This window comes from Pituophis catenifer, unplaced genomic scaffold, assembly GCF_029215685.1.
Source record: "Pituophis catenifer annectens isolate HBS135680 unplaced genomic scaffold, rPitCat1.0.hap2 SCAF_1, whole genome shotgun sequence".
Lineage (NCBI taxonomy): Eukaryota > Metazoa > Chordata > Lepidosauria > Squamata > Colubridae > Pituophis > Pituophis catenifer.
Window position 1 is genome coordinate 115,098,277 of NW_027256881.1, and position 27,075 is coordinate 115,125,351.

The window sequence follows — 27,075 nt, forward strand, 5'->3', positions numbered from 1 at the left end:
TTAGCAGTAATTACTTTTACTTAAAAGTTCTATTTTAAGGCAATCGTCTCTAAGTGATACTCTCAATTATACTGAATTTTAATATCCACCACTCCTAGTCATAAAATCATGCTAGCTGGGAATTTCATGAAAAGATTCTGGACACCTCTGGAGAGAAAGGAAAGACACATTGAAGTCAAACTCAGCAACTCCAAGCACCTGCATCCATGCAGTTTCATTGGCAACTGAGATTTGATGCAGCTGTTGGAAGAAATGTCCTTCTGAGTCCAGTTCCAAGTGGGGAGAAAGACACTGGAAACATGGAGACTGCTTGGAAAGATGGTTTTTAATGGTGGCCAGGACCACATGGTTTGAGGTCCTGGGAGAAAAAAGGGAAGAGATGCTGAAAGTCCCTGGGTCTTATACCCTCTCTGGCTTTGAACTTCCTGGGGCACAGGAAGAGTATCCTGATTGGCCTCTGTCAGAGGTCATAGCTAGATTTTTAGGTTGTCTGTGTGTCAGTGGTGGGTTGCCCCTGGTTCGGACCAGTTCTATAGAACCGGTAGTAAAACCGGCGGGAGGCTCTGCCCACCAACTCCAATGCCATCAGGAAGCTTCTGCGTATGCACGGAAGAGTGTGCGGCTCCGTTGTGAACCAATAGTAAAGGTAAGTAGAACCCACCCCTGCTGTGTGTTAAGTTTGGTTGAATCTTCCTGGGTGATGTAATCTCCCCACATGCCATGTGGTGAGTTCTGTTGCTAGATGAGTAGAGGGCTAATCCTATCTTCCTTGGATCTTTGGTGAGGGCATTTGCTTATGAATAGACCTAGCTATCTCTTTATCTCTTAAGTGCTAACATCTGCTGTGGGCTATTGAGGAGGGTGGGGGCTATTAAGAGTGAGTCTGCTTCCTGCCTAAAAACATGTTTCTCTATTTCTCATCCAGGGAGGTATAATATTCTGCCTTTTTAATATTTCCTAGAATATTTCATTTTTCTAGAAGATGGGTGGGTGCTAACTTCCTACAGTCTTCTAGGAGTGTTTTTGATATCACACACGTACACACACACTCCAATGTTAACCCTATTTTTTATTTATTATCTGCAAAGTCATTTTGATTCCCCATGTAAGGAATATTGTCCTCCTGGAGAAAGGCGAGATACCAACCAAAACAAGTAGTTCATCTTCTATCCCCACCCCTGACATATTGGCAACATGTAATGAGAGTTTCTAGCATTTGGCAAGTGCTCCAGGGTTTAGAATAATTGAATGAAGCATCCCAAAAGGATAACTTTAAAGAACAGATAACACATACATTGTAATCATTAATAATTTTAAAAGAAAAAAGGATGAGAAATCTAATCGCAAGCAAAATGAAAGACTGACCAATTTTTAATTTAAAAAAGCCAAACATTTAATTAAATATAGAATAGCATTCACTAGTGAGCTTAAGTGATCTGATTCAGACATGAAAACAGGACACTTTTTGTAACTGCATTCTAATAATATGCTCCCTCTTCCATAAAATCCAAAACAACAATAAAATCTAAATTTACATCATCTTATCATTAAAATTAGCTAAAATCTCTTCCTATTTTAACTATGACAAGGGTTTGCATGTATACAGTAGAATGGATAACACAGTGGATTCTTAAAAGTTTCCCACTCCCTTGGAATGCCTGTTCATAACAAATACTTCAGAAACTTCCCTGAGTTTTGAGTGAGTAACTGAATATAGATCACGCTTACCTGGTTTCACTATTAATATATTCTTTCCCCTGGATGCAGCTAACTGATCTGGGCTGAAAAATCAGTGACCACTAGATGGCAGCCAAGGGCTAGGGTGGTTTCGGAGACAGCCTGCCTTTTTCTAACATCTATGGCAGCAGCCCCCAACCTTTTTGGCACCAGAAGCTGGTTTCATGGAAGACAAGTTTGCATTGTCCGGAGAGAAGTGGGGGGGAGAACTGTTTTGGTTTCACTCACTCGCCCGCAGCTCACCTCCACCTCCTAACAACCCATGGACCAATACTGGTTGGGGACCCCTGATTTATTGGTCATCTAGATTTTTGCACCCCAAATCTAAACAGAATACCTGAATTTATTGTCCTAATCAAGAGGCTCAAAGAGAGAACATCTTGATGAAAGATAAGACAGAACTCTAACAGATGGGAAACTGTATACAATAAAATTAACACACTTCATCAAGTAATTTAATCCCAAAGATTACATGTTGTTCTAGAGTGCAAGACTGGAATGGAACACATCTGGATTTTTAAAAACGAAGCAGGTCCTGAGTGCCCCTATTACAAAGTGTCTATGACAAAAGAGCTTCTCTAAACACAGAGTAGATGCGATTGTGCTGTGACCAATCGCAAGACATGCACATTTGTCAAGACAAACAAAACAAGTTGCTTTCTGCCATGTCATCAGGACCCCTCTGCTCCCTTAGCTTCCCTTTGCTTTTCTTCTTCGGCATACTTTCATTTCCAAACAGTTTGATGCAGTCAGCTGTCATTTTTAAAGAATTATAAAGAGGTCCTTGGGGGTAATGATAGCTATGGCCAAACAGAACCTGCTCAACTTTAAACCACAAAGCAAAATGGGGCAGAAGCTGCCCAATTTTAAACCAAAGAGTGTCTTTGACAAGAAGGCAGCTGATTTCCAAAACTAGCTGTACTGATGAAGAGGTGGGATGTTTTTTATAAGAGTTCGGGAATCTAAATAAGAAGTGTGCACTTGTCAGGGGCTAAATTTAATTGAATATAATAGGACTTACTTCCAAACAGAATGTCCTGGCTGAGATATTTTTCTATAGTTCCACCCATTTAGAGATGTATATTACTGGGTTGTTTGTTCTTATGTGCTTTAAAAGTGGAAGATACCATATTGTCTTCACCCAACACAATCATATGAAGTACCATATTTTATAGGCAGAAAATGTTCCTTTCTTGAAAAGTCCCTGCCCTTTTCCCCATTAAAGTGATTGAACATGGCTTCCGTCTTGTACAGATGTTGCTCACCATGTATGGTACACTCCATGTTTTGAACTTGACCTTACAATTAATTGACAGCATTAACTGTTATGAATGCTTGACACTGACATTGAAGGCATATGAAAAAATATAATTTGGCAATATTGTTCAGAATGACACAGATCACTGATACTTCTTCTTTGCTACTTTTGCTGATCAGTTGATTTGGGATTGTTCTTGAACACCAGAACTCAGTCTCTCCCAGGTCGAGAGTCTAAAGAGATCATTTTTAGATGGCCATCAAAGCAAAAACATCCTTGCTTGAATTAGGCATTTATGCAGAAAGGCTTATACATTGTACGGCTGAATCCCAACCATATATTGATGCTCTTGCTTCTACCAGGAATATATATTAGGCCCACTTATGGCAATAAAAACACATTAGCACATATAGCACAAAAATGAGATGTTCTGCAAGGAGAATTATTGTAATTTTTTTTGGTATTTTGGAAAATGAGAACTTTGCAAGCTCAAGATGTTTGTAATCACAGTTAGAACAATAAGTCATCCCTGCAGTAATTCTCAACTCAGCAAAGTGTAAACACTTGAATCTCTGATACTATATAATGCATGATCTGATTCTGCTGCCATTTGCCGTTCTTGAGAATCTTAAGTCATCATTTAAATGGAATAATAGTGCATATCAGAACCATGATTCACAGGATTAACTACAGATACATTTGCAAAGAAAGAAGAGCACCCAACACAACTAATCACCCCGTATTTTTGTATCTGTTGTCTTATTTTCACCCCTTCAGCAGCAAGCAAAATAGCAATGGTGCATATTGGCTTGTATCACAGTGATCCACGAGGGAAGGTGTAGCGTGCTGAACATCGAGGAATTCATTCACTCAGACAAAGTGCTTCTGGAATCTTCAAGGAGTTTTCCTAAGGTTCTGATTCCTAATTTTTTTTAAAAAAAAAAATATGTATATAAATTATTACAGCATTTTTTTTATGCTTACAAAAAGAATTTAATGTGTACAATGTGAATTAGGGAAACATTAAAATAAACAATTAAAAAGCATAATTATGGCGGCTTAGCAAAATCATATAACTAAATTTAAAAATATTGATCAGGAGAAATTAAAAATACAACGTAACAGAAACGGCTGCCAGCAAATCAGCTCATATTTCAGCCTTCTTTTCTGTTTTTGTTACTGTTTTGCTTTTTGCTCTAAATATAAGACAGTTTCCCAGGTAAACCAGACAGGAAACACAAGCAAGATGACCTATTCTACTTTTTTATAAAGCTACATTAACAGAATCTTGCAAGTCTGAAAGTACATATCTCCCGCTGTCTCTTGAGAAACTGAGAAAGGCTTTCTCCACCCACTGTGCACCTATGGGCTATTTTATCTGACTGTTCTCTTATCTGACTGCTCCCTAGGCAGAATTTCTTTACCCTCTCTCTCAAGATCTTTCTCACATATCATTACAAGCATACACTCTCCAAATCAATTACTCACAAAATTCTTCCTTAAAAACCATCTGAAGGGAGCATTGTTGCAATGCTCCCTTCAGAAAATCACACACACACACACACACACACACACACACACACACACACACACACACCAGTAGTGGGTTGCCCCCGGTTTGGACCAGTTCACAAGAACCATTAGTAAAACTGGCAGGAGGCTCCGCCTACTGACCCGGACGTCATCAGAAGCAATCTGCGCATGCGCAGAAGAGTGCGCTGGCACAATGCAAAATGGTAGTAAAGGTAAGTAGAACCCACCCCTGACACACACACATTAACATATATATAAGTTAAGTTCATTTGCCACTAAATCTCTTTCAAAATTTCAAGGACAGCCAACACAAGTTATACAACTATTCCACTCAAGTTCAGAATGGCAATTTTTCTTCTTATGGGGATTCCAGATTATTCACCTAGAGAGAGCTAACCAGGGAAAAGTTCCACTATTTTCCCACTGAGATTAATAAAGTCATAACAAATACCATGTGAAAAAGGGCCAATTTATTTGAGAATTTATTAGATCCCAAAAAAACCAAATGAAAATCAGCTGAATTACCTAGAGATAATTAAATAGGGCTAATGTGTGTGGATGACTAATATATGGCATCAAAAAGATACAGAAAACTTTTAATGCTTTGCTCCCATCTAGTGGCTGTCTGGATTTTTGCAGCCCAGGTAACCTTATAATTGTCTTCACTTCTTCATGACTGACAGCAATATCACTATGGAGGTTCCTGTTTCAGCCTCAGGTGCCTAAAATTGCTTATGCTGCTTCCATATTTCACTCTAATTACACAAGAAAAAAAGATAAAATACACTGAAACACCAAATGCAAACACTTTAAATTTTAGTTTATAAATATTCACCTGTGAGGCCAAATTAGACTTCAAGCGAAGAAATGTAAAGACGGTGTTACTTTCCTTGGATTCAAAAAACGAATCGTAATCCTAAAGATAAAGAAAAGATTTTTTAAAAGTATACTTTTAAAATGTTCATCCTTCAACACATAAATGTGTGCGTGCGTGCGTGCATGTGTGTGTGTGTGTGTGTGTGTCCTCCAGATGTATTTGATTAATTCCCACCATCGTTGCCAGTATAAGTTAAGTCAGGGTTTCTTTTACTCTGGCAACTTTAAGATGTGTGGATTTCAACTCCCAGAATTCCCCCAGCCAGCCATACTGACTATGGAATTCTGGGAGTTGAAGTCCACGTCTTCAAGTTGCCAAGGTTGAGAGACACTGAGCCAAGGATTATAGGAGTTAGTCTAGTTACATCATGAAAGTGGTATATATAGTCAAAAAATACAGTGTGATCAACCGGTTAAAATATATAAACAAATAACTAATAATGTCCCCCTGGAGATACAACTGGTGCCCCCTTTCCTGAAGCTTTAGAAAACCCTTAAGAATTGGCTCTGTTCCCAGGTCTGGGGTTCATGTATTAATGTATTTGCAGGGCCCCTGCTGTATTTAGACATTTTACCTCTTATGTGTGTTTGTTTTTATTGTCTTCTGGATTTTGTAGGCCACCTGGAATCTAATAGAATGGGCAACTACAACATATTTAATGAATTAAATTTAGAATTGAAGATAATTCTATTTTGTTCATCCACCTAAAGTGTCTGGTAGAAATACAATAGAATAAGTTGCAGCGTTCCTCACAAGAAATTGTACTGCTTTCCTTATGATATGAAAACACAGGATAAACAATAAATTAAATATTTACTTTACTTTCCAGTACCACTGCCCCACAGATCAGTACAGATCAAAGGACTATAAATGGCTGCTTAATCTGCTCATCTATTCCACTGCCAGACTGGATATAGAAGTGTAAATAATTAACCACTCAAACCCACTTATAACAAGGTAATTATACACAGATTCATTGCTCATACATTCCCTGTTCTGCCATTTCACTCAAACACTCCGACTTCAGAGACAACCCCCAAGTCGTGCCAACACCTTTGAAACAAGTTCAACAACTTCTTCTGGTTTCAAGTTTGATGTGGAAAAGAAATCAGAGTTCATGATTTCTGGTTGTAATGTCTAACTCTTCAGGCCAAACATGACAAACCAGTCCTACTCTGAAGCTCTGCTTGCTGAGTGACCTGGGTCATTTACTCCCATTTAGCCAAGGCTAGGATGGGATCTCCTGATTTGAAATGACAAAGCAAAATCTCAAGAGGTTTTAAACATGAAAGCTGAAACACCAAAAGAAGGTTCACCTGTGTTATCACGCAGCTTTGATTTATTTAAAAAGGAATCTGATATGTCTGTTCATTGCCCTGAAATCATAATCAGTCAATTTTTAAATCTCACATATCTGTTTATTACTTATTTATTAAACATATTTGTAGCCCCATCCACTATCTGTAGGATCTCACATTTCAGATTACACATGCACAAATAAAAAAGGATCTATTTTAACTGGGGTAAGAATGGAATGTATTTCTGCAATTTTATTTTACCCATAGTAGGATATAGCTAGTTAGTTTTTTTAAAAAAAACAGTTTTACTTCTATTGTTATGCCACATCAAGTGGAAAAAATTTTTTCCCTTGACATAACATTCAAATTCATATGACCGTTGTTTTTCTTTATCTCATATTAGCAAAATATAGAAAAAAATACTCTTCATACCAGATGCAAAGCTGGTATTTTGCATATATTGTGCTCAATCACAATTACTGCTTTCCATTTTCCATTATGTCATTTTGATAGCTAATTGCTTTTGGCTAAGTATATGATGTAACTCCCATCTATCATGGTTTATAAAATGCAGTTTATGGCTTAGCATATGTGAATTCACTCTTTATAGGTCATCCAAGGTATATTTTACATAGCCCTGAGTTTGTGTGATGTGTGAACACAGTCAATATTAGTTCACTGAAGCACATACCAGTAGCTTTTTTCCTCCAAATGAAATAAGTCTAAAATGGCTCTACCCTCGTGGAAATAACATTTTCCCATTTTCTTTGTCCATAAGCTTTTTTCCCAATTGTGAAAATTATCACAGGTTTGTTTTCAGAGAAGCTTCTAAAAGTGAACCTCAAGTTTCAACAATGAAAGTTGTTTTCCTCCATTAAGGCTCATCAGGATGAGTACAGCTCACTAAACAGTCACTTTCTCTCAGCCAACCCAGCTCACAGGGCTACTGTTGTAAGGGGAAAATAGGAGAAGGAAGGAATAATATGTATGTTTGCCACTTTGAATTATTTATAGTTACAATGGCTGGATAAAAATCTAATAAATAAACTATTCTGCCAGTTCCCTATTCTGTCCCATGTTACAGGAAGTGTATAAATTTAATTAAAAAAATAAAAATAATAATCCAAATTAATTGGAGTGATAAGGATGAAGAAACACACTTATGCTAAGTTTTTTCTGAATGCCTAGCACTGTTCTATAGCTCTTCTTCTCAGGCCTTCCCTACTATAATTCAAGATGTAATATTGCAATTACTCCTTTCTCACATAAATTAAAGCACTGTCTTAATTATTTTAACCGCACTCCTTAAACTCTGATATTACTATAATCTAGTGCATTAATAACGTATAATTAAAATAGTCTCTGTATGTTGTTGTTTGAAAGGCTTCTTCTTGTACTTTTTAAAACTTAATTAAATCTCCTGAAATGACGCAGATTAACTTCTCTTATCACTCCATTCTAACAGGAAAAACTTGCACTGAATTTCTGCTACAAAAATAGTTGGATTATAATTCAGCATTATTTGATAGTGATTCCCTCTCCCTCCCTCCCTCTCTCTCTCACACACACACAAACACACATACACATACACACATACACACATACACACACACACACACACACACACACACACACACACACACACACACACGAAGTCCATATGCATTATTCTCTTTCAGGGCCAGAATATTGTACCAAATGCTGACAATGAGTGGGGAAAGTATTTAACATTAAAGTGAATTAAATATTTAATAAAACATATAATAAACATTTAATATACGTAATAAAAGTTATTAAATCCAGAAGAAAAGAGAATAGGGAAGGAAATTCATGATAGTTCGCACCAATATCTTTCCCTATACCTTTTCATTCTTTTTCAAACATCTTCACTTTCGCACATTGCTTCATAGATTATTCTCTATAAACTTTTCATTTCTCTCCCTTTGAGAATTTTCATTCAACTACTTTCTTGGTCTTGCCCTTCTTCTCAAACTATTCACTCTTCATATACTTGTTAAGAAATCTATTCTCTCTATATGACCAAATCATATACAGTGGTACCTTGGTAGTCAACTGCTTTGAAAGCCATTAAATTTGCTACTCAACACATTTTGATGTGAACATTTTGTCCCGGTACTGATTGTTTGTTTGGTATGCAAGGCACAAGCTACAACTTGTCGGTGTTGGCTGCCTGCTGCTTGCTGCCTTGCTACATTATTCCTTATGGGAAAAATCTGTTCAGTATTCATCGTTTTTAGTACTCATTGAGCATCTCAGAACCAATTAACGATGAATACTAAGGTACCACTGTAGATGTCATACTGTTTATCAATTTTTATTCATTCATCAGCCGTTCATTTTTGACTTTTTTTTATTTTACGTGTCTCTTAAGTGGTTCATTCCCATTGCATTCAGCTTGCTTTATGTAATTTATATAATATACAACTCTTACTTCCATGTAATAAAGTAGGCAAGAGTACACTCTGGTACACAACAATTTTTGCTTTTAACTTTCATTCCTTGCATCACACCACATCCTATTATGTACACCATGTTCCTATTATGGCTTACATATCTAAAAAAATTCTTCATCAACTTGTTTTATTTTTTCATCATTTATGTACAATTTGCAATCATTTCATCTTCCCTATGAAACAGAACCATCTTGTTTCTGTTATATTAATCTTCAGATCCATGTTGTTTGTGGCACCATACAACCTACTTAACATTCATTATAATTCATTCAGGTTCTCAGTCAACATTATAATTCATCCCTGAACCTTTCACACTTTACTTCTATCCTACAAAAAAAAAACAACCCACCCCAAACTGAAATCAGACTTGTTCAAGGCCGTGTTCTAAACATACCTACACATCTAGAGGCTGAATAACAATGGTAATCTAGTTCTCACATTACATTAAACTAAACACAAGAAAAGTCATTTGATGGCTTAACTGGTATAAATAAAGCCAAGGACCTGGCTCCTTTTGCAGTTTTTATATTATGAATAAGCTCCACCTCCCACATTTTCTTTCTGCAATAATCCACGTTCCACATTTACCAAGTCACTCTTCAAGCAAGAACACTTTGAAGTGGTATTTCTTTTAAGCACCAAAAATAGCACCATATAAACATGTCCTATTGAACATAAAAAGGGATGTGATGTGAAGGAGGAGAATACAAAAGGAAGTAAAGAATTTTGTAGACAAGAGAGGAACAGAAGGAACTCATAGGAGTACACAAACTCAGTTTTTATACTTAGGCACCCAAGAATTTAAAAAATCCTTTTAATTTTATCAACAGGTAAAATGCCAAATAAAATATTTTAAGAGATACACAAGTATTTAGATTACACAGCGAGTAATTGTTTAAAAGGTATAAGAAACACAAATTTAAAAACGGAAAGAACTGGGAGACGAGAAAAAAAGGAGAAAAAGCAAAATTGGGGTGCAGTCAATAAACAGCTTCAAAAAAAAAAAACCTTCTAAGTTTCTTCAGTACAGATATAAATATAAAATAGAATGACTTTATAAATAAATTAAATCATAATGTACAATACTTCTGAAATCAATAAAAGAATGTGGTTCATTTTTTTTTTCTTTTTGAGACTTGACAAGGTGAGGATAAAATGGGAGGCCTCTGGGAGAGGGTCAATTTATTCTCCAAAGCACCAGAGGGCAGGACAAGAAACAATGGTTGGAAACTAATCAAAGAGAAGCAACCTGGAATTAAGGAGAAACTTCCTAACAGTGAAGACAATTAACCAGTGGAATAGCTTGCCTTCAGAAATCGTGGGCGCTCCATCACTGGAGATTTTTAAGAAGAGTCTAGACCAGGGGTGTCAAACTCGGGTCATCACGGCTGTGTCACGTGACGTATCGGGACTTTTCCCCCTTCACTAAACCGGACGTGGGCATGGCCAGCACATGATGCATCCAGCCCATGGGCCGGGAGTTTGACAGCCCTAGTCTAGAGACAGTAACATCTGAAATGATACAGGTTCTCCTGCTTGAGCAGAGGGCTGGACTAGAAGACCTCCAAGGTCCCTTCCATTCTAAGGAGGCAAATAGGAAGCATAGAAACTGCATGTGGCTAGTTGGCCTACCCATTCCTGCCCCAGTAAATGAACTTCTGCTCCATATCAAAACGGACGGCAGCTACTTACCTAAAGAGGTTTTTAAAAAATCTACTTCCCCAGCCAGATGTACTTTGGTTGGCTCCTGGCAAGGGAGCTGCTGGAATCTAGCAAGACAGGCTAGAATCTACATGAGACAACCTTTCCCCTGCATACTACAATTAACATACTTGAATTCACTTGCCTATAGCAATTACCTTTATAGATGCTAGGCGGTGATCAAATGATCTGTTCCCTTTAAAGAAAATAGGAAATGGTGAGAAAAATCATTTGGCAAATTGTCAGAGTCAAGCACCCTGCTTCTCAGATAATTAACGTGCAAAGGACAATTAAGGCCTGTGAGTTTTAAAAAAAGGATTCTTCTCAGCACTGCTTGCAAGTGTCGACTTTGTCACTTTAAAAAAAAAAGCTGTCTAGAATGTTGTAGATTCTTAAAGGACAATTGTTTGGCTTTTAACCTATTTACTGCTTTACTCTATCCACCAACAGCTTTATGGTCTGAAGAGAAGCTTCCTTGTTGGAAATGTAAAGCAATCAGAAAGTCTGGTCTTCACTGTTCATATGTAAAATACCTTGGGCTAAAATCTTTTATTCTGTAGCAACTCATGCAGTTAAGCAGGCTTTTATGCAAATCAGCTAATAATACCTTTCCTCCACAGAAGACATATTTTAAGTTTAAATTTGCAGGAATTTATTTAAGTACACTTTGAACCTTTTAAAAAAAAAGATTTCCTCATGTATAGGATAAGCTCCTGCCATCTTAGCTTTTCCATGTTTATTTCTACAATTTATTGTCTGCCTTTTTACCCAAGGGATGGGCTGTCTTTCGCTGGCAGAGGGTTACAAATGTTTTTTTTAAAAAAAAATTGGGGGAAATGATAAAAACACAGCTGGTTGAATATATATATATTAAAAAAAGGCAGGGCCAAGTGAGAAAAATTAAAAAATCCTACAATCAACGATAGTTAAACATGAATCACTGCAGCAGGCTTTTCTCTCTTAACAGACACCCCAGCGCTTTTCAGTAATTAGACAAGTCGTTCCAGTGGCATAATTGGGTGTTGGGGGACTCTGTGGACCTTCGGGAGATGGCTCCAGAAAGTATCCAGCCATCAGAGCAGTGAGATTTGAAATATTTGACCCAATTAATACTTTTCCTGTCTCAAATAATGTCATTATCTCCATATCACTATCTCCACAAAACCCAGAGTCTTTTACATAAGTGTCTCAGCAACAGCAGCAGTTTCAAACCAGCTCACAAACAAAGACTTTAAAAAATTGCTATTTATATGTTCAAATTACCTCAGGTTAAGAACCATTGCCTTAGACCAGGGATGTCAAACTCAATTTCATTGAGGGCCACATCAGGGTTGTGTTTGACCCCAGGGGGAACACGGGGGGATGAGTATGGCCAGCTCGACGTCATTCATCAAGGCTCCATTTTCGGCCATGATGGCCAGCAAAAACGAAGCTCAGGGGGGCCACATGTGGCCTGCCCGGGCTCCGTTTTCACTGGCAGAGGATTGCAGGAGGCCATCATGGCCAAAAACAGAGCCTGGGAGGGCTGCACGTGGGAGGGCCGCACGTTTTCACTGGCAGAGACATCGTGGGGTGGTCCTTCGCTGTTTCCAGGGTGGCCCCGCAGGCCAGATCTAAGCACCCCACGGGCCCGATCTGGCCTGCGGGCCTTGAGTTTGAACACCCTTGCCTTAGGCTTAGACCATTGCTTGCCACACCTGTTATACAAAATTCAAGGCAGCTCTTAAGGAGCAAACAAGTAAGGTACAAGAAAAGGAGAATCAAGATGCAAATAGCAAAACACTAAAAACAAGGAAACCAATGAGGGGGGCACTAATCCACCTGACCACTAGATGGCAGCAAGGACTGTGTCACTTTGGTTTTTAAATCAATTGACTAAATGGACAATTGTAAGATGAAGAAATTACTGAGGACCCATTTCTACCCTTAAGCTATTGCCTGAGTGGTTAATAGGAGTTCTATTACTACAAACAATCTTCCTCCTAAGGCAAACAAAGATGACTATTGTTTCAGAACAAGTGAAAGAATGGGTAGTTGTTGTTTAATCTTGCCTGCAATTTATCTTTGGCTGTTCTGATGTACATCCCACTAAGTATCTGAGGCTTCTACCTCTGGGAGCTCTTTCTGCCAACCCCATATTATTCTGAACAAGGGCATGCATTGTGTATTGTTATGATTGTAAAACACCACCTGCAGCCTATTTTATCAGTTGGCAATCCGATTAGGAGTTTTCCACTGAACTCTGTGTGCAGCTGTAACAAACACACCAAAATAAACTACTCCCACCAAAGCAATTCTTGACAAGCATTTACATGCCCGTGCTTTATTTATTTTTTTCCTTTCCTGAAAGACAACCATTTGTAAATAAATAACTTGGTTTTCTGATACCTCTACTTCCTCCAGGGTCAATATACTCCAGAAGTAATGCATTTACTACTACATTATTTATTTATTTATTTATTTTATTTTATTGTTTTATTATTTTATTGGCTGCCTATCTTATCACATTATTGCTACAAGTTTAGTTAATATTGAGGGCCCACATAATCTGTGAGGCCCCGAACCAAATCTGAGGCTGTGGGGTTCTAGTATTAATCCTAAAAAGTCTATTGTTTTTATTAGAAAACCAGACTACTCATTGTCCATTTAAAGAAATAGTTCCAGAAATATAAAGAATATAAATATAAAGAATATGTATCCTTTAAAAATAAATATTTCAACTTTATGTCATTAAAAATTAAGCAAGAGCTCAAAAACGTATTTTAGTAAAAAAAAACAAACACAATAGTTTTGTCAACATTCACACATGAGGTAATATTGTGTCATTGGTAGCCAGCTGCTGACTGTTATGTATTTATCAGAGAAAGTAGCATCCTCAGGGTTTCTGCTCAAATACTAGAAAATCTCCAAAGATAGTGATTTCATTTTTTCCAGAACACTTGGGAACATACAGAAAAAGAAACATTAATAGAGAAAAAATTAATATTTTTACAGAAAGCTACTGGGAGATTTTTCAAATTAAGTTTCATTGTTTGTAAAACACTGTTGTTAAAGAACTGCTTTATTTGGAAAGAGTAGCGCTTGGTTTCTCTTTAGAAAGACCAAAAATTCTTTTATATTTCCCATGACCTATTTATCATGAAACCAAAGCTGTCATTTTTAGTCTTCAATTTTCAAAGCTCAGATTTTTAATACAGAATTGCCAAGCAATTGTAAATGGATTAAAACAGATTATTATGAATTCAGATATGCTAAAATTGTTATGCAAAAACAGGATTGTTATGCATAGTACATAGCTGCTGTCAGATATATCCAGATGTTAACTCAGTCCAAATTTCATCTTTTTTATTGCACATCCAACCATGCCTGAATATCCATATAAATACTTACAACATAGGTTCACTGAATCAATAGTACTGTTTGATTAATAACCCAGTGAAATGTTGACAACTGTTGCACTCACATTAGTCACAAAAGTGCAACCGCTACACACACATGAATACACACAGTAACACAATTATTAACACTATTTCATTATGCTGTGCTTTTAATGATTTTTTTCAGTGCTAAGTAAGTATTCTATTAATGGATAATTTATAGAAGTTTTTTTAATGTTCATGATATGCCCTTTCACCTTTAAAACCCTTAAATTTATTTATTTATTTACCTTGCCTGTAAACCTCCCGCCTGGACTATTGTAACGTTCTCTACATGGGGCTCCCCTTGAGGAGCACCCGGAGGCTCCAACTGGCGCAGAGTGCAGCCGCGCGGGTGGTAATGGGAGCGACTTGGCGTTCCCATGTAACACCCCTCCTGCGCGAGCTGCACTGGCTCCTGGTGGTCTTCCCGGTGCGCTTCAAGGTTTTGGTGACCACCTTTAAAGCGCTCCATGGCTCAGGACCTGGGTACTTGCGGGACCGCCTACTACTACCAATAGCCTCCCACCGGCCGGTACGCTCCCATAGAGAGGGGCTTCTCTGGGTGCCGTCGGCCAAACAATGCCAACTGGCGGCCCCCAGGGGGAGAGCCTTCTCTGTGGGGGCACCTACTATCTGGAACGAGCTCCCCCCGGAGATACGGAGGATCCCGGATCTGCGCACCTTCCGCCGTGCTCTAAAGACCTTTTTATTTCATCAGGCGGGCCTGGCCTAATTTTCTCCCTCTTTTATAAAAGAATTTTTAACTTTTAATATTTTTTAGTATTTTATATATTCAAATTTTAAAATTGGTTTTAAATTATTGGGGTTTTAATTTGTCTGGGCCAAAACTATTTAATTTGATTTTAATTCTGCTTTTTAAATTTTGTATGTATGGATTTTATTGTTGGCTGTTCACCGCCCTGAGTCCTTCGGGAGTAGGGCGGTATATAAATCAAATAAAAGTAAAAGTAAAGTAAAAGTATGAAGTGTTAGAAAACAGAATAAAATCAAACAGAAAGTTCTCTAGTAAGATGAAACTTGACCCAACAAAAAATTTATAGTGACCTACTGGTGAACGCAATACTCTTCATAATGAATCTGAAGAAAAATGATTGGGAATTGCCGTCTTTATTTTATGGAGAATAGATGTTTGACATATTATGGAAGCAAGAAACACTGGGAGGGTATATATTCAGATACAATCAAAATTTCTTAGAGATGTCTGCTTTAAAGGAACAGACATGCTTCTCTTTTCTGTTGGTTTCCACCAAGCAAGGGCTTTTTAAATTTCATCTAAGGCTAGAAATATGTCAGAGATGAAAAATCAATCACCAGATGTTTCATTATCCCATAATTCCTTGGCATAATCCAAAAACTCCTCCACAGCACATGGGAGGGGATCTAATCACCATGGTGCCCTCCACATTCATGTTACCTGGAGTTATTGTCCAGTACACTCCTCGTTTTTCTTCTGTAATAAAATGGAGAAACCACAAACTTTTGAAAGTTACTTACTCCACAGTACTCATCATTGCTGAAGATCTGGGGAGGCAATGGGTTGCCTTGTGCAGGCAGTTTGTCTTGAGGAATATTTTTATACATCCACCGCCTTTTCTCTTCTGACATGGTGATATCCACTTCTTCAAAGTCAATCTTGTTGGCTTCCAGAAATCGCACAATGTCTTGTTGCCTCTTCTTTATCTGGAAAAAAGAAAGGCAGAACTAAGAGGTAATTGCTTGTTGCTCAGGTCAACTGTGCAAGTCAATCATGGCAAAGTTTCTACTGTATGCAAAAAATCTATAAGAGGTTTTCGGTCAGCAATAATGTAGATATGTAGATATTTCTTGATCAGAAAAAGTAAATTTACCCATCTGAGCAAGCTCCATCATCTTCACCAACCATTCCTCCATTGTGCATGGTACCAAATTTTTATATCTTTGTGCATACAATAATCTCACTGAAGTTATTATGCACAGAAATAAAGTTTTTTGCAACTGTCCATACATTCAAAAAGAAAAACCTCTGTTCTCAATTTTATATTAATGTCCTGGTCCTTGAAATCTGTTTGTTTTAATCCAAACTTTTCCAGTTTCTTCACATGTCCACAAAACATGATGAAATATCCATTCTTATTCACATTTTCAATATAAACTGTATCAAGTGTCCTTATGCATTCTAGACAATTTTTATAGACACTGTATAAAAATTCTCAGCTTTATAGGGGATGCAGTAGCACAGAGGCTTAATGACACTGGAACTGCTGACCAGAAATGGTCTGCACTCTGGCAGTTCGAGTCCAGGTCCATGAGACCGAGTGAGTTCCCGTCACTCGATCACTAGCTCCTGCCTACCCAGAAGTTTGAAAGCAGGCAATATTGTAAGTAGATATATTTGGGGGGGGGGGGACACTTTACTATGTTCATGTATGCAAAAAGCGCAAGCTGGCATTGGACCTGGCCAGATGCGAGGCATCATGATCCGAGGTGAGGCAAGACCAGTGGAGGAGCTTGGAAGAGCCAGCAACCCATGCACCACTACTTAATTCACAGGTGTCAAACTCAATTGCCTCACATGATGTGTCATGACATATCATGATGTTTTTTGCCTTTGAGGAGCTGGGATGGGCATGGCCTGAATGTGACGCATCCAGCCCATGGGCCGCCAGTTTGGTACGGCTAATTGGTAGAAAGTAATTTGCCCCCGCAGCGCACCAAGGACAGATGTGCAAGCCCCAAATGGAATGAACTAGCAATCTAGGCTGTTAGGACTGCAGCCTAGTAGGCTAGCATTTATAGATTTCCCTAACATTGTATGCCATACGCTAAATAATAAATCTCAACTTTATAACATAATATAAATTTCAGTCCTTTCAGCTACAAATGTTCCCATTGTTCCATCTGTATATTACAACCAAAAATTTTATCCCACTTTATCATACATTCTTTCACTTGTTCCTCTTTGTAATTTCAAATTTCAAAAAAAGCTTACACGTTTTAACAATTGCATGTTCATTTGCACAAATAATTCTACACCTTTTTTGTGCAGTGTCCTCAAGGGATTTTAGGAGGTGAAATGAGGTGCCTTAACAATTGTAACTTTAAGGGTCATTTTTCACTTCTCAATCCCTATTCAAATTCCTAGTCAGGAAAAAAGGGCCAAATAATTAACCCAGTTCACTGGGAATCACAAAAGGATACTGATGTAGACCCTAAACTACACATGCCTATTTGCACCCATTTTAAAAATTCTATTTCTGCTGTGTTAGCATTTTACACCAACATTCTAGAAAATCGCATTCTCCAGAAAGGAGGGGGATGTATAGATAAGAATTCAGAGATAGCATGGCCCTTTTAAAGTTTCCAAATAAAGTGTATTTTTTAAAAAAGAAAACTTATATTCAGGAAAGAAACATAATAAAACAACAGACAATGAAGCTATTGCTCCAACACATAATTTACTCAGCGGGATATACAGTGGACTAAACAACAATGCCTATTATGAAACCTTTACTAAGGACCTCCAAAAGTGGGGGGGGGAGAGGGGTTCAGTAGCACTTTGCTATAGCAACCGCTTCAATATGAACATCTCAGGAGAGAGTCTTGATTTCCCAGGACAGATGTTCAAAGATACTACAGAGGCTAGTTGGGAAGCATTACAATGTGCTCTACAGTTTTTGTTTTTAAAAAGCAACTGATGAGACTAATTTGCTAACTGAAGTACAGTGTATTCAGCTGACACACATAATCCAGAGAAATTGTTCATCTTTGAAACAGGGATCCCACCAAAAGGCTCAATGTCTGAAGGACATAACTCAATTCTAGACGGTCCAAACTGATCATTTCCTACACACCATTCCTACTTCTTCAGGAAGAGGAAGGAAGATCTTCTATGGCTATTTTAACCCTTCATACTACTTTAGCTTTCTTGCAGTCTTGACAAAAAGCACTTTTCTTTTTACAATTCATAAAGAATATGCTTTCAGATGACCCACAGGAAGGAACAATGTTGTTGGAAGTGAACAACATCAGTTCTAGTCAACAAGACTAATAGTTAGGAACAATGAAGTCTAATAACATCTGGAAGGCCACATTCCATTGGCTCTGCTCCAGTGGTGAAATCCAAATTTTTTTACTACCGGTTCTGTGGCTGTGGCTTGGTGGGCATGGTGTGGCTTGGTGGGCGTAGCAGGAGAAGGATACTGCAAAATCCCTATTCCCTCCCCACTCCTGAGGGAAGGATATTGCAAAATCTCCATTCCCACCCCACTCTGGGGTCAGCCAGAGGTAGTATTTGCTGATTCTCTGAACTACTCAAAATTTCCGCTACCAGTTCTCCAGAACCTGTCAGGTTTCACCCCTGCTCTGCTTTCCCCTGCACTGAAAAGGCTAGTATGACACAAAGTGATAATTAAAAGATTCATTAAAAAACTATTTAAAAATACAGTATACCATATAGGCCAAGAATTTTAGGTTCCAAAATAACCCCAAAAGATTAAGTTTAGACATCAAATTAAAGTAAATATGCTGAAGGAGCACATTTTATTAATTTCTGAGTAAGCAAAACAAAAACAAAAACAAACACAAGACTCATTTATGTAAAGAAATGTATTATTTTTTCATTACTAGCAACTAATTATTGGTAAAAATTAGTTTGTAATGCTACAGATGTTTAGATCCAGCTCAACTCTCTCAAAAATACTCTGCAGAAGAAAATGCCTTTCTCAATTCCCAGTATTTTATTAGACTGTATCCAGAATGTGCTGTTTGATTATTTCAAATTATTCATTTTATTAAACATTCTATTTTTTCAAGACAACATATTATAACTAAACAAGTGGAATTTTTCCATGACGAATTTTGCAATTCTATCCAATGAACTTTGGGCAATCCAGAAAATTTGCAGAGAAGAAAACTTTTTGTTGTCTAGTTTTCATTTCATTGTACTAACAAGTGGGGGGAAAAGAGATCATGTTATAGTACACATATTCCAAAATTCTCAGAATAATGGAAGGTGGAATCCTGCATATGGTTCCCCCACTACTAGGTCTGTACAATCCTTCAAAACAGATGCTTTAGAAAAGTGGATACAAAGCACATCATTCTGAACCAATCAAACCATCATATCTTTTCAGTGAGAACAAATAACCAGTGGAACAGCTTGCCTTCAGATGTTGTGGGTGCTTCATCATTGGAGGGTTTTAAGAAAAGACTGGATAGCCAACTGTCTGAAATGGTATAGGGCAGTGATAATTAACCTTTTTGGCACTGGAGCGTGTGCACTGGAACCCGGAAGAGAGCAGCTGGCCGGCGCACATGCATGCGACAGCCAGATGCTCTTCTGGGTTCTGGCTTGCACATGCGCATCGGCCAGCAAAGCCCAGCTGGCCGGTGCACATGTGCACGCCAGATCCCAAAAGAGAGCAGCTGGCTGGTGCACATGCGCGCGCCGGAACCCGGAAGAGCAACTGGCAATGGCACATGTGCCCACAGAGAGGGTTTTGTGTGCCACCTCTGGCACGCGTGCCATAGGTTCACCATCACAGCTATAGAGTCTCTTGCTTGAGCAGGGAGTTGGACTAGACCTCCAAAGTCCCTTCCAGCTCTATTCTGATTGGTTTTTTTGGCCCAGCTGTTCAGTTAATCCTATTTCCACAGGCACATACATTCACAGGCACTTTGTTTCACTGTATCCTAATACAAAGCAAAATAGCCATAGATGCACGCGGAGGCAGAGACTGCCAGGAGCAACCTCTGAACAACCACGCAAGGCTGAAAGGAGAACCAGCTGCTTTAAGTGCTTAAAAAGAAGGGCAACCTCTAATGTTGTAAATCATTCTTTCAAAGAATTTGCAGGTCTCTGTGGATTAATGGTGCCGAGTAACTGAGAAAAGGGGGGACGCAAAAGAACTAAAAAGAAAAAGTGGGCATTAATCTGTCAAAACTAGGTTATGGTGCACTTACTACAAGGCAAAATCACTGTACTGCATATTTTACAAAACTGTTCTAAATGCTAGCAGTTTATAGACAGCTTAGGAACACATTGTTGGTGGCAAGGTGTAACCTGATTGACAAACAGGTAACCTGAGGATAGTTAATAGAGGGTTAGAAAATTGAATACCCAAAAGCTAAGGCAGTATCCAGACCAAATAGTACATATTCTAACTCCTCATGTAAGCACTATGCTAACATAGTTTGCTTTAATTATTTTTTCCCATAAGTCACAATGACTGAGCTCATATATAAGATACAACCATAAATCATGTTTTACAAATCACAATATAAAATTTGCAAAATGTGTGAAGCTGGAACTAAAGAAATCACATTTTGCTGTTCAGTATTCGATGAATCTAGAAATTAAGCTGAATAAGGCAGCCAAGCATTTGAGACTTGCAAATTTTGCTCGCCTGTTTGCACAAATTTTATTTTTATATGCTTAATGGTAAAAAAAATAAGACTACCTTAAAACCCTCAGTTCAAGATTTCTCATACGTAGGATTGAAAGACTTTTGCTTTAAAAGTACATATCTGACTGCATGCTCTGGAGATTAATGGACTGCCTGCAGAGAATAATTTAGTAAAATTTATGGAGCTGCTGAAAATGACTATTTTCTGTTGGCAACTTGCATCCTTGTTTAAAAAGAACAATTAGCTCAGCAACCGGTAGAATGCACAGAACAGAATTTCTGCATGTTGCTCTTTTTTTTTTCCAAGAGCTAAATCTGGAGCACAATCAGCAGATGGATGACAAGAGTCGGGTAAGCAAACACCAATATTATTAAAGCAGTTTAAAATGACTCAAAATGTAAATCAGCCAGTCAGGGATTGGGAAAATAAGACCAAAAACATGCCAGCTGTTGCTCAACAGAGGGGTCTTGAGTTCTGGCTTAGAATTTTGAAATATTCTTTGATTAAGCAAAGCATATCTGAATTCTAGGACAGGGACTAAGAATGCTTTTGGGGAACAGCATATTTATGCTGTGTGATTAGAAACCAGAAAAAATATTCAAAATATATACCGTATTTTTTTGGAGTATAAGACGCACTTCTCCCCCCCTAAAAGTGGGTGAAAATTTCAGTGCGTCTTATAGACAGAATACGGGTCCATTTTTGGGCTGACGAACCCTCCACAAATCGCATTTTCGCCCTTCCCGGCCCCCAGAAGCACTCTGCAGTGCTCCGCACAGCCCATTTTCTCCAAAAACAGGTCCGTTTTTGGGCTCCCGAACCCTCCGTACGTCACGTTTTTGCCCTCCCCAGCCCCAAGAAGCACTCTGCAGGCCAAAAATGGGCAGATTTTTGGCAAAAATGGGATGTGCCGACGGTTCAGGGGGCCAAAAAAGGGGCCTGATTGTGGCCTGCAAAGTATTTCTGGGGGCCGGGGAGGATGAAAACGTGACACGTGGAGGCCAAAAACTATTTTTTTTCTTGTTTTCTTCCTCTAAATCTAGGTGCATCTTATAGTCCAATGTGTTTTATAGTCCAAAAAATATGATAGTTTTTTATACTGAATATTTTGTAAACCAAACATCTGATCAAATCTCTATATCATATTTCAACAAACTGAGAGCCAATTTGGTATTATTTAAGACGCTGGGCTGGGAATCAAGAGACTGAATTCTATGCCTCCGTTAAACATAAAAACCAACTAGGTGACTGATTGAGATACACTTTCAGCCCAGCCCACCTCACAAGGTTGTTGTTGTGAAAATAGGCGGTAGGAGCATCAGGTATGTTTTCTAAGGTTCCTTAAAAATATTTCTAAACATTTATCTGATCCCCTTGTTTTTGATGGTACAAATTGTACTATATCTGTCCCCATCTTCTCAATGAATGGCAGTAGGTAATGGAATCATCTACATATAGAGATAGAAAAACCTTAAGTGATTAGAGACCAGAGTAAAGTGGTCATACAAGATGTATCTATATATGACTCACACAAGATCTATCTATATATTACTAAAGCTCTTTTTTGTCAAGACCTTTAATTGGGTGAAAATGGTGCATCCTAGGGCAATAATTTTTGAACCAAGGTACCTCAAATGGGTTTACAGAATGTCTCCAAAATCTAGGACCCATGACTTCTGAGGGATTAAATTTGGGGAAGTTGTGACTGCCCTCTGTGCTGCTGGTTACTACTGTGCTGCTGCTGTGGTTGTGTAATCTTCATTTCCAATATTAACCATAGAACCATATTAATTCTGTGACAGTTTACCAGCAAGACTTTCTCCACCAACCAGGAGAGGGGAGGGGAGGGGAAGATTTCCAATGCTCCCTGCCAGATTCCCACAAAGAAAGTCAATGGGAAGCTAGCAGGAAAATTGCTTCTTCTATCACTGCTTTTTTGCCCAACATTGGTTATTCCGTTTCTGTTTAAGTAAGGAAATATCTTTGAAACAATGGGTCATTGATTGTCTAATTTTATACAAAGTTGTCTCATCTTGTATATTGTTCATTCTGAAGAGTGCTCTACATTCAATATAATAAGGTAGCAATTGAAATCAAGGATGAAAGATTTAAGATTCAAGTCCTGCATTTTGCTAGTATTAACAGAGTCCATTATACTGAATTTCTGAAGTTACTGGCAACTTCTATCATTCATTAAAAATGAATTTCTGCTGTAATCCTCAATTCACTTATGTGGAAGAAAGGTCCCTGAATAATGTAGAGAGTATTTCTAAATTTAAAAAAAATCCCAGAAGGGCAACCATATTAATCCACATAAGGAAAATATACATTTTGTAGCCTATTACAAATTTTAAAAAATGGTAGAAACATTCATACACCTAGAGTCCATTCTATCAGATGTGCAAAAATAAGCTATAGTAAAAAGTGTTGGCTTTTAATTTAATTGAAAAGCTTCCCCTTGTTTTTACTCAGTAAACATAGTACCCCACCTTTGTAATAAAATGCAAAAGAGATTCCATGAGCATGACATGTTCGTTTATTTATATATTATCCATAATAACATTGTACTGGAGTCATAAGAAAGAAATGGGGGTTGAGGGAAATGAAGCACCTCTGTTAAGTGAAGAGCACTCTCAGTTCAGTAATTTCAAATGTCTGTTGAGGAAGTATAGCTTATTTTTTATACAAATGATCACAATATTTCATCAAGTTATTTCTGAGAATTGTTTCACTTCTATCTTGAGGAATATACAGTGATACCTCAGTAGCAATCATTGGTTCCAGGAAGCATGATGAGTAGCAAACAATTTTTTTACCATTAGTAAAAAATTCCACGCTCACATGGAATTTTCCATGCTCACCCCATTCCTAAGAGGTCTGTAAGGGGCATGCATAAGCGCAGCAACATGCCTACCATCCCTGTCCTAAAGGTAAAGGTTCCCCTTGCACATATGTGCTAGTCGTTCCTGACTCTAGGGGGCGGTGCTCATCTCCGTTTCAAAGCCGAAGAGCCAGCGCTGTCCGAAAACGTCTCCGTGGTCATGTGGCCAACATGACTAAACGACAAAGGCGCACAGAACACTATTACCTTCCCGCCAAAGGTGGTCCCTATTTTTCTACTTGCATTTTTTATATGCTTTCAAATTGCTAGGTTGGCAGAAGCTGGGACAAGTATCAGGAGCTCACCCCATTACATGGCACTAGGGATTCGAACCACTGAACTGCCAACCTTTCGATCGACAAGCTCAGCGTCTTAGCCCCTGAGCCACCGCATCCCATCCCTGTCCTAATGAATGTCCTAATTAATTAATGTCCTAATGTCCCCATTTATTCATATCCATTTCATTTATTCATAATCATGTTTATACTTATATCTGTAATCTTATATATGCTTCACAAAATAAATAAATAAATAAATAAATAAATAAATAAATAAATAAATAAACCCTCCCCTCTCCCGCCCGCCCCCCCCCCACCCCGCCAAGCCGGAAAGGTTGGGACTCGCTGGTCTACTTTATGGTTGTTGCACTATTACTGCTGCAGAATTGCCAGTACCACTTCTCAGACCTATTGATTATTGAGAAGGAACAGTGGTGTCGAAAGTGCTTAAGGCCACACCACTTTTCACAGGATACCGACTAGAAAATATTCTAGCATTAAGTTTACGTATACTGTATACACCAACCCTTTGCTTTGAGCAAGACAATAATTTGCCTATTTTAGTAGTTCAAGCATTCAATTACAGATATGGCACCCAGGAAATGAGTAATAAACTTTAAGGGAAGGAAGGATTTCCTGACTTGCACAAGGCAAATAGGCACAGAGCCAAATATAAATAGTACAACTTGATGTATACCTGCTCAAATATAAGCTCTGCTAAGCCTAGTGAGACTTAGTAGAAAATCCCAGGTTTTTTATTTGAGACAGGGACAGCATCTTCAGTTTCTTGGTTATTTAATCATTGTTTTTAAATATGTGACACAGATTAAACATTTTGATGATGTATTACTATAAACCACTTGCTAAAAATAGACGGACAGTTCTACTACGAGAGAGGCTTTTATTGTGAATGTTCAGTGATTGCTCATTATACAGGTTCTAAAAAGATCTAATAGTTTACTCAGCAGGCTCCTGAAATGGATAAATAGTCATTATTGGTTGTTAACATGCAGCTACCTAGCATGATACATACTTTGTGCCAAACCACACTGTACTTCAGCATTTATTACATGAATGGACGGAACACAAATATCACACACAGCTATCAGATCTATCAAAAACTGCAGAGACCATAGAGGCTGCATATGTGTGTTTTACAGAAGGCAAAGTTCAGTATCACCAACACTGAAGGAAAAGCAGTTATGGGTGTAGAAAATCTCCTTCAATGACTTTCATAAAAAGCCCATGCAGGTCCATATTTATGCTTACCTTGATAAGAATATATAACTCAACAGAGTTCTCTAGAGATAGCAAAATTAGTTACAGCAGCAGAAAGTCTAGGGATTATAAACTACCTGTACAATATGTCTAAGAGCCTTTCCTAACTTGGTGCTCATTAGTTTTCAAACTGCACAACACCTGCAGGAAGGAAGGCCAGAGATGGCTATCTCTGTTATTACTGTACAAAAGACAGAAAACTTCAAAGGGTTAATGCAGCTTCACTTTGTTCACATTATCATACATATAAACACCAATCCTACATTCTTTGAGCAACAATCCTTACAGTGCCAAAATATCACTGTGTCTGTGCAAAAGGGAAATATCTAAAGACTAAAAGTATATTGAGAGAAAAACAGAAGGACTGAGAAAAAAGATAGTACTAGTGGGGACCACTCAAAAAACATTTTTTAAAAAATAGTGGATATGCCAACCACATGTAGCTGAAATTTTAAGCATATTTACAGAGGCAGCTTAATTACTTAAACAGCACATGGTGCCAAGCAAAAATGTTTATTTTCGAAGAGCTGTGGGTGTTGGTTTAGTATGTGCTTTCTAACCATTTTAGTGTAAATCCTCTCACCTTCCTTCAATAGATTTAGAGTTTAATATCAAGATCTTAGCAAGGCTTAAATTTGACTTGCATCAGAAATACAACTTTTTGAGTTTTTGTGTGGATTGAAAAATGCTATTGAAGCAGCAATTTTATGGTGAATTTAATGTGTTTACAAACTCAATTTATGTGCATATAATTACAAGCTCTATTATGAACTCAGATGAGCTCTGGCATGTTGATGGCGAGTGGATTGTTTATCCTTGGGTGTTGGAAGATATGTGGGGTAGGTTTTGTGTTTTAATCCTGTACATTGCCCAGAGTCACTTATGTGAGATGGACAGGCATATAAATCATATTAAATGCATAAAGCCTTCTCATGCACCTACCAGTCCCATTTCTACAAATGGACTCCTTTTTCAAAAAAATACAGTGTAATTCATTATTAGTCATAGATTATTAACTATTAATTACTTCATTTTAAAACCGGGGTCACTCCGATTTTTCGGAAAGGGTAACAAGGACGGTAAATGCTTTTGATGTATACTTATTTTCTTTCACCCTTTCATATTACCAAATTAAAGGAAATGGGCGAGTAAACAACATTATTAGTAAATTACAACATGCATATTCCAGCCCGCCCAAACCCAAAGATTCTGCAACCGAGAGGCTGCCGATAGGACTGCTCGCCTCGTCTCTCTCTCTCTCCCGGGAAAAAAGGCTGTTAATTAGCCACGAAAAACAACTACGCTGCTTTGCAGAGTTACGGACTTTGTTGCCCGCGGTAGAAATCTCTCTCTCTTTCGGCCCCGCCGGTTTCCTAATGAAAGATTTCCCGCGCGTTTTGCTTTCTGTCGGGTGGCGATTTCGACAGCCTCGGTGCATAGATGCTCCCGGGGGTTTTGGGGGGGGGGTTGGGGGGGTCTGTCGAAGGCATAGCCTTCCTTCCCTGACCTCGCGTCCCGAGTGCGATGGATAACTCTCCTACCATCGTCCAGCCACATGGGTCGTGCGGGACTAAGGCGTGATGGGAGTTGTAGTCCGGCCCAACAACACCAAAAGACAGGGACGATGAATGAATTCAGAGGCTCCCTCGCTTGATCGTTGGGACTTTCACGCTCCCCAGCCTCCCTTTTCCACTCACCGCCACGGAACAAGAGGAAGACGCGACGAAAACCCGAATGACCATCTTCCCTTCTTTCCTCCCTCCCTACATGCGCTTCAAGGCAGCTCCCTCTGCCAAAGTCTAGCAGCTGCGAGCCTTCCGCGCCTCCGTGTCGCGCCGCTTCGCCTAGACTAGAGTCTGCCTAGCCAGCGCCTAGCCTGCCTCGCTCCTCTAAGCGCTTCCGCCCTACGAGCCCGCGATCGCAGGGCGCGCCGCAG

The 27,075-nt window shown here is 38.5% G+C and overlaps 1 protein-coding gene across 2 annotated transcripts; it reads right to left on the bottom strand.

Moving 5' to 3' along the window:
* Positions 1-1,368: 1,368 nt before the first annotated feature.
* SH3BGRL2 (SH3 domain binding glutamate rich protein like 2) lies at positions 1,369-27,043 on the bottom strand. 2 transcript variants are annotated; one of them, XM_070932888.1, is made up of 4 exons: positions 26,837-27,043; positions 15,813-15,998; positions 5,364-5,444; positions 1,369-3,917 (listed from the first exon to the last, which is right to left on the bottom strand). In XM_070932888.1, exons 1-4 carry the CDS (start codon positions 26,879-26,881, stop codon positions 3,903-3,905), a joined length of 327 nt encoding a protein of 108 aa, XP_070788989.1. In that variant the 5' UTR covers positions 26,882-27,043; the 3' UTR covers positions 1,369-3,902. The 2 variants fall into 2 exon arrangements, with proteins under 2 accessions (XP_070788989.1, XP_070788990.1); XM_070932889.1 differs by lacking the exon at positions 26,837-27,043 and adding an exon at positions 26,681-26,825.
* Positions 27,044-27,075: the final 32 nt, after the last annotated feature.

Coding starts and splice junctions, on each gene's coding strand:
- SH3BGRL2 (XM_070932888.1), bottom strand. CDS start 26,881: ATGGTCATTCGGGTTTTCGTCGCGTCTTCCTCTTGTTCCGTGGCG. Junction 15,999..26,836: donor CTTCCTCTTGTTCCGTGGCG/GTGAGTGGAAAA, acceptor TCTTTTTTCCAG/ATAAAGAAGAGGCAACAAGA. Junction 5,445..15,812: donor GCAATGATGAGTACTGTGGA/GTAAGTAACTTT, acceptor CTTTATCTTTAG/GATTACGATTCGTTTTTTGA.